This window comes from Podarcis muralis, chromosome 2 (assembly GCF_964188315.1).
Source record: "Podarcis muralis chromosome 2, rPodMur119.hap1.1, whole genome shotgun sequence".
Taxonomy (NCBI): domain Eukaryota; kingdom Metazoa; phylum Chordata; class Lepidosauria; order Squamata; family Lacertidae; genus Podarcis; species Podarcis muralis.
Window position 1 is genome coordinate 5,264,847 of NC_135656.1, and position 11,930 is coordinate 5,276,776.

Genomic DNA, 11,930 nt, shown 5'->3' on the forward strand with positions numbered 1-11,930 from the left:
ATTGTGCGCAGAAATATGCCTTTATTTAGGAGCTACACTAAACATGGGCACTGAATGTGAGTCTGGCCTCTGAAAAGCTTCAGGCATGTAGAACATCTGTTGTGGTGCTGTTGACTGGCTGTTTCTGATCCCTGACCAATGTGTCGTTTCTCTTCACTGCTTTTTAGGCTCTGGAGATGTACAAGGATGACTGGAACAAAGTTTCTGAGCACGTTGGCAGCCGCACGCAGGACGAGTGCATTCTGCATTTCCTGCGTCTTCCTATCGAGGACCCTTACCTGGAGGACTCGGAGGCCTCTCTTGGGCCTCTGGCCTATCAACCCATTCCCTTCAGCCAGTCGGGCAACCCCGTGATGAGCACCGTGGCCTTCTTGGCTTCTGTTGTGGACCCTCGTGTGGCATCCGCAGCAGCCAAGTCAGCCCTAGGTAATTAACTGGGGCCCTTCAGACTCCCCCCACCGCGCCCTTAGGGACGGAAGGGCTATTAAGTCTGTAAATGGGTGCAGTTATAGAACAGGTCTAGGACATCACTGTCCAAGAGACTCCTGGAAATTCTGTCCAGCCTTGTCATTTTAAGAGTTGATAGTGCACATACGTTAACAAGCTTTTCTCTACAGACTTAAATACTTTTTTAAAAAAAGGAAAGCTGTGGGTCATAGGATGCCAAATTCTAGGCCAGCATCCTGGGAACCAGTAAGGAAATTTTTGCTGTCATTTATGTGATGCTAATATCCAGGCTGAACTTGGGTCAGAGACTCACAGATAAGTCCCCAAACAAGCATTCTCACTTCCCCTCCCTCACCTTTTGTTGGTCTGAGATCTCTGAGTTTGCTACTTTCTGAAAACCTAGCCAATACTCTGTTCCACAGTCTCATCTTGTAGAGGAAATGAGGGCACTTTTCATGACTTGGCTCAAGTACAATACAGGTATATGCTGCAGCGACAGCATCCATCGCAGATGGCCATCCAACCCCTGCTTAAAAACCTCCAAAGTAGGAGTGTCTACCACCTCTCATGGGAGTTTGTTCCACGGTCAGACAGTTCTTACTGCCAGAAAGTTCTTCCTGATGTTTAGTCAGAATCTCCTTTCTTGTAACTTGAAGTCATTGGTTTGGGTCCTACTCTGCAGAGCAGGAGAAAAGAAACTTGCTCCATCTTCCATGTGACAGCCCTTGAGATATTTGAAGATGGCATTCATACATGTGATGTTGGACTCAGGTGCTCCCCATAAGGTGTGAAAGTCCTGATAGGTGGAAAGTGCATCCACTAGCACTCAGAAAGTAGACCGGGATGTCATATAGTGGTTGTTGAAATGAGATGCTAATTGCTGGCAGAGCTACTACACCTGATCAGATGCAGTTCTTCAGCTCCTGTGTCCCCAGTGGCCTCCCGCCCAAGTCTGTTTCAGCTGCAACTCTTGCCTATCTCAGCCACTTCCTAGTGGGTAGAAAAGGTGCAATAGGATTTCTTGCTGCACTGCAATGCCCATTTTGCCCCCCTCCCTGTATCCTCCCTGCACGCACCGTTTGGCCACCCGTTGCTCTTTCGGCTGACCCTGTGGCTCTCTTCTGCAGAGGAGTTCTCCAAGATGAAGGAGGAGGTCCCCACAGCCTTGGTTGAAGCTCATGTCCGCAAGGTGGAGGAAGCTGCCAAGGTGACAGGCAAGCCAGACCCGGCATTTGGTCTGGAGAGCAGCGGAATTGCAGGGACCACATCCGATGAGCTGGAGAGAATAGGTGAGGGGGGCGAGCGGGGCGCCTTCCGCGCTTCATCCCGTGAAGCGCCCTCGATGGACCTCGCCCAGTGTGCGGTGGGGACTAAGAAGGGTGCCGAGACGCAGGAGACCAGAGCCGGCCTGGCTTCCGGCCTGGAGCTCACACTCAATCGCCTGGCGCAGGGTAAGGGATTCCCATCGTCACTCTATCTAACCCCACCCTACCCCATCAGACCGGGCAGATCATGGGTTGGGCTGTGTGCCTAAAGCTTTCGCCTCCAGAAGGTTACAGTCTGGCTCAGTGAAAGGCTTCTGGGGCCTGCCTTCTTGGGGGGTGCCTGGCCTTAAGCTGGAACGGAGCAGTGAGGGAAGGTGGAGGCTGGCATTTGGAGTTCCCCTTCTCAAGGTGCTCCTGTCCAGAACTTGCCTCAGGTCTAAAATACCAGCAATCTGAGAAGAGTTTATTGGCCTTAGTCTGGTGGGTCCCTCAGCTGTCACTCCTTGTAAAGGTGCTTGAGTCAGGTTCTCACCCATTCAGATTCCCACTCCCATTCATTCTTCCAATTTCCCCCCCTTTAGTGGGTGGGAGGGAGCGTTACTTGCAGCCTTTAATATCGGTATCTTTTTTTCCTTGTCTGTTTCTCCATTCCTTGCTCAGAAGAGAGCTGCACAGATGAGAACCGGGCAGAACCTCCGTCGTCGGAAGAGAAGAAAGAGGTGAAGGTGCGGGAGGGCATGGATGAGCCCCGATACATGTTCAGCAAAAAATGAGTCTCCATGGGGCATACGTAGGTAGGAGAGGGAGGAAACTGAGGAGATGCTTCATAGGATGCCCACAGGATGTTTGCAGCCCCAGCTTGCAACTTTTCTAACTAAAGTAAGGCACCATGTTACCCTGCTGACACCTAACTGTCCCTCAGAGTCCTTCACTTCATTAATCTTCTGATCGCAATATATATCCTGGTCTACTTTCCTGGCCACTAGAATAATAACTGTAGATCCCCTGCTCCAGTTCTGAGACTTTTCCAATTGTGCCTTCTATATTGTGTGCCCCATGCCACAGCTAGGGGAAGGATTAAGAGGCATTAGGCAGCTGTTGGAATCAAGCCCTTCTCTCAATGCAGGAACCAAGAGAAGGCGCCCTGGAGGAGGAAGTGAAGGAGAAACTTGGAGAGGTGCCCAGGAAAGAGGAAGAGAAAAGCAAAGAGGCTGACGGCGAGAAGGAGATGGACAAGAGTGACGGGGACACCATGGGTGAGCACCACCTTCCGGGTAATGGCAAAGCTCATAAAGTAGCGAGTGAACTAGGAGCTTGAACGGAGCTGGGATGCTGTGGTCACATGTTCTGAAGCAGGGGCTCCCTCCGGATGTTGCTCAACTATGTCTCGTCAGTAACGATTGAGCACGCTGGCTGGGACTGATGGGAGTTGGAGTCTAACAAACATCTGGAGGGCTACAGTTTACCCAACCCTGTTCTAAAGTCTCAGCCAGAGGTACTGTTATCTTAAATGCGGTACAGTATGCCACTTGCCTCCTGGAGGCATAAGAACCTAATGGGAATGGGACAGCTCTGCCATTGCAAAATCGAAAAGCTTGTGGTTAGTAGCGTTGGTGGGTGTGAAGAGTGTTGGGATAGAAGGTGAATTAACAGAGCAGTAAAGTAAACATTCCAAGCACAATTCAAAGTGTTGGTGTTGATCTTTAAAGCCCTAAACAGCTTCGGTCTTGTATACCGGAAAGAGCGTCTCCACCCCATCGTTCAGCCTGGACACTGAGGTCCAGCTCCAAGGGCCTTCTGGTGGTTCCCTCACTGCAAGAAGTGAAGCTACAGGGAGCCAGGCAGAGGGCTTTCCCAGTAGTCGCACCTGCCCTGTACAATCATATGACTTTTTGTAGACATCTGAAGGCAGCCCTGTTTCGGGAAGCTTTTAATGTCTGATGTGTGTTTTATATTTTGTTGGAAGCTGGCCAGAGTGGCTAGGGCACAACAAATTCCTCTTCTTTTTATGATGATGATGATTACTACTACTACTACTACAGCAACTAGTACCACAAAGAAAACATCCACTCATGAATTTCTTGCTGTCCTTCCTTCCTTCCTTCCTTCCTTCCTTCCTTCCTTCCTTCCTTCCTTCCTTCCCTCCCTCCCTCCCTCCCTCCCTCCCTCCCTCCCTCTTTCCTTCCTTCCTTCCTTCCTTCCTTCCTTCCTTCCTTCCTTCCTTCCCATCCCACCTGTGCTTGATCAGCCTTTTGAGTGCATGAAAAAATGTGCAGTGATAAACTCTGGGCACTGAAGGATATTCCCCCTCTTTCTAAGCAATAGTAGCCCAGGAGATCACACACACACACCTGCCCATAAATTGTTTTTCTCCTCCTCAGCTGATGGGGAAAAGGAAAAAGAACCCAAGGATGGTAGTGAAGAAGGGCCCAAGGATCTGGCGGAGGCCGAGGCAGAGCGGAAGACCAAAGTGGAGAGGGACATAGGCGAGGGCAATCTTTCCACGGCGGCGGCAGCAGCTTTGGCAGCGGCAGCAGTGAAGGCGAAGGTCAGTGGCTGCAGGATTGGCTGGCTTCTCCATAGGCCAGATGGACGTGTGGGGTTGCCATTCGGACTGACCTTCTAAGAAGCAAATTGCTTTTATATAGTCGTGCAGTTGCTAGGCTGCAACCCCATGGTAAAAACATATAAAGTGGGTTACAAGTTTTATAAATGGCATGAAGCTAAACAGCAGGCAGAAGTTGAAAAGTCAATACAACGGATGCAGTGAGGTCCCTAGTTGAGATCCACACCTCAGCCATAAGTTTCCTTTATCTCTTTAGGAAAGCTACAGAATCTCTTGGCTTCCATCCTTCCTCTGGAATATGAGGAAAATAGTTGCACTGCTAATGTTCGGCTTATTGGCATATTGTATGCGACATGTTTTAGGCAGCCCAACAAGTTAGCAGGGCCAGTAAGCTGGTCATGTTGCCATGCATCCAGGCTCTCTGTTTTTGCTGTCTCACTTGGGTGACTCATGGGTTGGAATTCTGAACCCAGCTTCTAATCTGACAATCTCTCAGTCCTGCTTTAGGCATGAAGGCTTAAGGTGTGGGGTAACTTCTGAAGATGTAGAAAGGGGGGGGGGGTAGGGCAATCCTCCTCTGCTGGGAAGTTTTGGTCTCTGGGTTTTTCTTAGAGCTCTGTAGGGCATGCTACTTCCAGAGCTTTGATCCACCCTCTCTTCCCTTTCTCTGCAGCACTTGGCAGCTGTGGAAGAGCGGAAGATCAAGTCTCTGGTTGCCTTGCTGGTGGAGACACAGATGAAGAAGCTTGAGATCAAGCTAAGGCACTTCGAGGAGCTGGAGACCATCATGGACCGGGAGCGCGAGGCAGTGAGTACACTTGTGCCCTCTTGACGCCAGCGCTGCTTACTCTGCCCAAAGCAGGTTGAACCCCATGCTAGGATGCAACTTAACGTGTGTGTGTGTGTGTGCGTGTGTGCGCGCGCGCACGCGCTTCTGGGTTTTGTGGGAACTCCTGCTCTAGGCGCTGCCACAGCCTCTGTTTGTTTTGTATCTTCCCTAGTTGATGTGGGAATGTTGTGGACAGTAGGAGAGAATATATTGATTAAGTGTTATCCTTCCTCACTCACGCTAGTGAGTCATATAGCAGAGCTCATTCCCCTTTACACAGCAGGAAGCTAGTTTGCAAATTCGTTTGAATCTCTTTAGTTAAGCAATCCAATCTGGCATGCCCAGATTGGAGTTTATTCCTGGTAAGTCCCCTTTTGTTCCCTCTTAAAAAGAAATAAAGACACAACAGTCTTCCTTAAACAGTAACAAGAAGTTTACTTACATTCAGTTCACTGTATGATCCCTGAAGGCAGGCTTTAGCTTGTAATTACAGTTCCAGAATGTGTCTTACATCCTTTGTGAGGATGGGCCCTTGTGCTGCCGGCTGAGAGCCAGCAGTGCAGTCCAAGAGAAGAAAGAGTCAAGAAAGTCCAAAAGAGAAAGATGGCTGCGTGACTGGACCTTTTGTGGGGTCTGCAAGGGTCACGGCCACCTACCTGGTCACATGCAGGGGGAGGATGCTCCAGACCAGGTGTAACAGGAAGTTCAGCTGGCTGGATCAACATCTCCCTGTCTGCGTCCACTCTAGGCAAACAAAGAATGTTGTATTTGACTGCTATAAGGATTACATCCCACAGTTGACAGCCACAATTCTTCTTACTTGCAGCCAGGCAGTGGTCTGTATGGGAAGCCCAGAGAATGCTCTGAAGGCACATGCTGCAGTTACTTGCTGGAGCTAAGTAGATTTGGCTCCAGCAGATGCCTGGGAACATTAGGCTCCGTGTGTAACGAAGCCTGTGCAGCGGAGTAAAAATGTGTGGCCATGTTAGGAGAAGAAAAGAAACTACGGGAAGAGAGAGCACTGCATGAGGGGGTTTGGAATAGAGAACTTGTCCAGCATAACCTGTCCCTGATCTCTCTGTAGCTAGAGTACCAGAGGCAGCAGCTCCTGGCTGACCGACAGGCCTTCCACATGGAGCAGCTCAAGTATGCTGAGATGCGCGCTCGCCAGCAACATTTCCAGCAGATGCACCAACAGCAGCAGCAGCAGCCACCGCCACCGCCTCTCTCTGTGGGCACACAGCCCCTCCCTCCTTCAGGGGCTCCTCTGGCACCAGCTGCACACTCCATGCCCATCGCCCAGGCTTCTGTGCCGGCCACCAGCACCGTAGGGCAGCCCAGCAGTTTGGCTCCAGCAGAACAGATTGGGCAGCCAGTGGCTGCTCAGCCACAGCCCGCAGCCGCTGGAGCTCCACAGACAGGCCCAGGTCAGACTGGACAGCCTTCTGCAGGTTCTCATGGTAAGTGGGACCAGCTTTTCGTTTGATCCACCAAGGGCAGAACGAAACTGTGCTCTGCAAGGGCACACAAGGCTTCATCTCTCACATTGCAAATATCAGGGCTAGGAAGGGTGTGCCAAGGCTTTGCAGAGCTTCTGCAGTCAGAGCAGAAAGGCTACAGGTCTGGCTTCTTCGAGGTCAGCTCCAGAGCTGAAGGGACCTGTTCCCTTGGTCAAAACCAAAGAGATGCTAGATTCTTTACAGTTCAGAAGCTTGTAGCTCCATTTGTAACAAAAACTTGAAAAAAGAAAATCAGTTCATAATTATGTTCTGAATAAAGTGTATTCTGTGGTAAACCAATTCATACATAATGCACTTTATGCTCCTAAAGTAACAAAGCGGCTTTCAGTATGTAAAGAGTTCTTTTTAAAAACTGGGGAAAGCCCAGGCTTTTTTCATAGCTTCAGAACTTTTGGAACTTTGACATCTCTACTCATGATCTAATGGAACCAGCTGCTTACAGAGCCTTTTGAGAGTCTGCAGTGGCATTGCTGGGAGTGTTTTAGGTATTTACAACAAGCCCAAAATGGATGCTTTCAGCTGAAAGGATGCTTTTGACTTGTAATTTGTGGTAGATACAGTGTGATTTTATAATGTTTCATGTTGCACTGTGATTTTAATTTATGTGGGCATCCTTACGGAATACCAGTGTTGTTAGAAAGGTGGGGTATACATTTTTATATGAATAAAATACATAGGATTCTTGTTTTCACATGGTCCTGCTGAATGTGTGGGTGTCAAGGGGTGGGGTCACTGGGAATAATGCTGCCTCCCCATTTCATGTGAAGTGTACACATGAGGGGGTTGTATGAAAAGGCTTTAGAGATTGTACAACCCAGTAAATTGTGTGGTTGTGCTTCAGAGGCCAGGGGAGAAAGGCTTAGATCTGGAAGATGTGGGTTGAAGATGAGATTGGCAACAGCGGGCTCATGGTTTTGAGGAACTCAAGTGTCTTTTATTCTGTGTGCGAAACAAGATTAATGCCAGCCTACGCACCTCACAGGAGATTATGGGAACTACCGGTAATATGAAAGAGTAAACTTCAGTTCATATGCTACTGCAGTGGCATTCAGTGGCATCCACCCAGTTCCCTGTGGTCTGATCCTAAGCAACCGCAACTAACCTTTGCATGAGAAAGTCATTTGTAGAGTACAAATGTTACTGGAGCAACATACATACAACCAGACCAGAGGTTCTTGTTGGGCTCTAATCTGTGAAATGAACCAAAGCTGCACATTCACAAGTGTCATAAAAATGTGGAAGCAGCAATCATAACGTGTCAGCCTTGCTTATAAAGCTGGACATTTTATTTCTTGGACAACACTTCCAAATTTTTATGGGGTACACTATTTCTGGTTCTGGTTCTGGTTCCAAATCATCCCAGTAAATGTTTATAAAAATTATATATTTCAGCATCAAGTCAGTCTCCTGGGTGGGTGGTTGCTACACATTTGGCTTTGAAGAATAATTTTTTGTGCCCAGTTTGGTATATAGGCTGGGTCAAAGGTGAATGGTGTGCATTTTCTGACCATGCATGCTTAGGAGTCCAGTGCAATGGGATCTTTAAACCCTATTGGATGCAAATGGGTCATGTTAAGTCATTGCTTGCCTGCTTAACCGTCACACTTAATTAGTTCTTTCTGTCTCTCTCTCCCTCTGAAGCCCAGCCTCCGTTCCCCAGCCAGCAGCCATCCTCCCAGATTCTCCCTGGGGCAGTCCCAGCAACCGTTCACCCTGCCATGGCTGGTAATATCCCCTCGGCTCTGCCTTTCGGAATGCCTGCCTCCATCCCATTTAGCATGGCTAGTAACGTAACAGACTCCATCGGCATTAACTTCCCTGCTAACGCGCCCATCCATCCAGTGCATGGTAACCTTGCGTGCAGCATGGCTAATCCGCCCATCGTCAACATCACTAGCACCCTGCACCCTCCTGCCACCCCACTGCCTCACGGTTCCGCAGCTGCCCAGAGCCCCGCTATCGTGGCAGCCATGCAGGGCAGCCTCCTTTCAAATGCTGGTGTTGGATCAGGTGAGAATTGACCCAGAGATCATGGCGGGATGGGAGAGGGGGAGAGGATTTCACATGCAGAAATGCTAGGTGCTGTGCAAGGTCATTGGGCTCAGGGCGCTTTGTTTGACATTGTGGAAGCTTCCCCACCTGCATTCCTGTGGCAAAATACACGCATTACAATTCACAAGTAAATATGGTGTGTGTGTGTGTGTGTGTGTAGCAGAGTGGGGAACCTGTGGCCGACCAGGTGCTGTTGGACTCCAACTCCCATCAGCCCCATCCAGCAGGGCCACTTATTAGGAACGATGCAGAGGATCTTGAGGGCCACAGCTTCCCTTTCCCAGGCAGGAACTTGGATGTTCCCGAGTCCCTTTTAGGCCAAGATTCTATAAAGGAGGAAGTTTTTTCTCTCCCCCCTCCCTGCCTTACACAGAAATTATGCCCATGTTTGGAAAGTGTCCTGTGTGAAGTGGCCGTAATGCTGTGCAAATGTATTAGGAGTGTCCTGGAGTTGAATAAATCAGCCTCAAGTCAAGACACATATGCGTCCAATCAACTTCACCACTTTGCCCTAGGAATATCTTGCACATGGGGAGAAAAAAGAAAGCTATTCCTTAGAAAAGGAGTTAACAGTTTATGCAGTTACATGTTTGGTGTATAGGCTGGGTCAAAGCTGAATGGTGTGCATTTTCTGACCTTGCATGCTTAGCAGTCCAGTGCAGTGGGATCTTTAAACCCTATTGGAGGCAATATGCAGTTACTTTCCACATGTGACCATATTTATGTACCTTTAGCTTTTCAAAGCTCACTGTTACCTAGAGGCAGAATTTTGCCTTATACTTCATTAGTATCCAGGCATGGATTCTTTCTTTCGCTTTCTGCATCAGGGGCAGATGTGCAAACTATGCATATCTTTATATATTCACTTAATTAGACATCTTGTTTTAATAGTGACATTTGAGATTTACAGTAGAATTGCATCATCTTATACCTATGCATCTCTGTCTTGTTTGAGTTTGGAAGATGGCTTTTCCATCTAGGATTAAATGTGTCCTGTCCCCCCCCCCCAAAAAAAAGCATTAGGGGAAATAGCATGCAATGAGCTAGTGCTTGAAACTGCATCTCATATGTATTGTTTGGCATGGCTTGCTTGTTTTGAGCCATCTTGATTTATTGAATTATTTCCACTAGAGTCATAGATAACCATGTCATCAGTTTTGTTGTCTCTTACATTCCATTTGCATTCTGTTGTAAACAGGAATGAGACCTAGGTTCTCCCTCTGGGCAGCAGTAGATTACAGTATGCTTTAATGACAAAGCCATAACCTTCTCATATCCGCTATGGGATGTGACAGTAAGCAGTGTTGCTAACCACTTTCTTCTCTAAACTTGGCACAAAGGAAACTGGCAGCACATCCAGCAATTCATTTGCTACCTCCTCACCTGCTTTCTCTTTCAGGATCTAAAGTATTTCGAACAAATTGTACTGTAGTGATGCTCTTCAGAATCGGAAGAAAATGCTCCCAAATTGGCAAGGGATCTAAACTTTTCTGAAATTGATTTGATAGGCATTAGAGGGGGCTATGCACTCACCTACTGCCTTCCTACTACGGGGTCTGGGGTACTGAAATATCAGGTGATTCTGCAGTCTGATAGGGCATCAGGCGAAAGAGACTGCATGGCAGTAGGAATAGGGAGGCTGAGCCTTTTAAGTCTTTCCAGTGCAATGGATATTGATGTTGCAATTTCCCTCCATTAGGGTTTTGAATTAAATAACTGACACCAGAACACTCATTTTTATCACACAAAAAGTGGCAGCGAGGTAATGCTTGTATTTGCAGCACTGCCAACCTCCCCTAACGTCTCACTTCTCTCCCCTTTCAACCCAGATCAAGGGCCTTCACTTCAGCCGGATCCCATTGCTCCCAGTCCCAGCACGGCCACACCAGTCCCACCCACACAGTGAGAAGCTACAAGCGGCGCTTCTTGGCTCTTCCTCGGTGAGCCCTGATCACTTGGAAGGACAGGAAAACCCTAAATCGTGTTAAACATGGATTCTATTTGGATGGGTTTTAAAAAGGCTTCGAAACAGTGATCCAAGGAGGAAGAGGATTTGGCTGTGTTGACTCCCTTCCCGTGTGTGTCTCTGCCCCACCTCATGTCCCCAATGCTTTTTTTGTATCCAGTTGTACCAAGACTTTATTTAAAGGTGTTTCTAATTGCTGGGGTGGGGGTGGCGGCAGGGAGAAGAAATTATCTCCAAACAGCCACTGCTATTTATAGAGGGCTTTGATTTTAAACATGGTTGAAAAGGGAGTTTAACTCCCCCTTGTATGTGTCTGTCTCGCTTTTTTTTAAACAATAAAGAAAAATTAACAAAAATATTCTCCGTCTCCTCTGCAGGGAAAACGGCAATCTACTTGGGAGTGGGCTTATTTACGGGGGGAAAAGGTATTGCAGGCTGAGGGGGACACGGTGTTTGTACCGGAGCAATTTTTTTTTAAAAAAAATTCACTGATGCAGGGAAATTTTACTTATGTGTAGCTTATGCATTAAAGAGAGAGTAGTTTTCAGCAGTTTGGGCAGCACTATTTGGTGTCAGAAACATAAAGGAGAGAATGTTATCTGGAGTCTTTTTTACACCAAAAGCTGAATAATTATTTGTTGAGATAGCTTAGATTGAATTACAACCAAAGCAAAGGAGGTCCCCAAATATATTTTTAAAATACCCAGTCAACATCAGGGAACCAAAAAACAATGAAATGGTTTTGAAGACAACTTAAGGCGAGCAGTTTTTAAAAGGTAAACGAGCTGCCACCCATGAGAAACTATTTGCTCCAATGAAGCAACATAATTTGAGGTGTGTGGCGAAATTGTTACTCCACGGCCGCAGCTTACAATTGCCTATGTTCATTCTACATGTAGTCTTGTTAAGCTATAAATTACTTCCATGCCATTTCCATTGTTTGGGGGATTCCAGTGATACTTCTCTTTCGTTACCCCACAAAATAGGGCTGCCTCTCACAAAAATAACAGCGATGCCTTGTCCTTCAGGAGTGCGATGTTTCTCTTTCCATCACGTGGATTTCTTGCACAGGAAGGGAAGGAGTAAGAGTGGTATTTGTACAGATGCTCAAGGCAAAAAAAAAGTGTAGCGTTGAAATTCTTTTAAGGCCCCTTTGCTCCAAAGTGGGCTCCTCACCCTACAAGGAGTAAACCACTTCCATGGCTCTGCCTAGCATGACAAGTAACCCACTCCAGGATAAACTTCATCTGCTAAGTCCACCTTTCCTTTCTGTACCTTTACTGCT

General features: G+C 47.7%; 1 protein-coding gene across 10 annotated transcripts in view; it reads left to right on the forward strand.

The window, feature by feature from the left end:
- SMARCC2 (SWI/SNF related BAF chromatin remodeling complex subunit C2) overlaps nucleotides 1-11,003 on the forward strand; it is a 30,007-nt gene extending 19,004 nt beyond the window's left edge. The window contains exons 21-29 of one of the 10 annotated variants that reach the window (XM_028721343.2): nucleotides 168-426; nucleotides 1,575-1,898; nucleotides 2,373-2,437; nucleotides 2,839-2,968; nucleotides 4,094-4,260; nucleotides 4,952-5,086; nucleotides 6,192-6,567; nucleotides 8,269-8,637; nucleotides 10,509-11,003. In XM_028721343.2, coding sequence (XP_028577176.2) covers nucleotides 168-426; nucleotides 1,575-1,898; nucleotides 2,373-2,437; nucleotides 2,839-2,968; nucleotides 4,094-4,260; nucleotides 4,952-5,086; nucleotides 6,192-6,567; nucleotides 8,269-8,637; nucleotides 10,509-10,585 — 1,902 coding nt within the window. In that variant the 3' untranslated portion in view covers nucleotides 10,586-11,003. The remainder of the gene's footprint in view (nucleotides 1-167; nucleotides 427-1,574; nucleotides 1,899-2,372; nucleotides 2,438-2,838; nucleotides 2,969-4,093; nucleotides 4,261-4,951; nucleotides 5,087-6,191; nucleotides 6,568-8,268; nucleotides 8,638-10,508) is intronic. The other 9 variants (XM_028721346.2, XM_028721344.2, XM_028721347.2 and 6 more) reach the window with 9 other exon arrangements.
- Nucleotides 11,004-11,930: the final 927 nt, after the last annotated feature.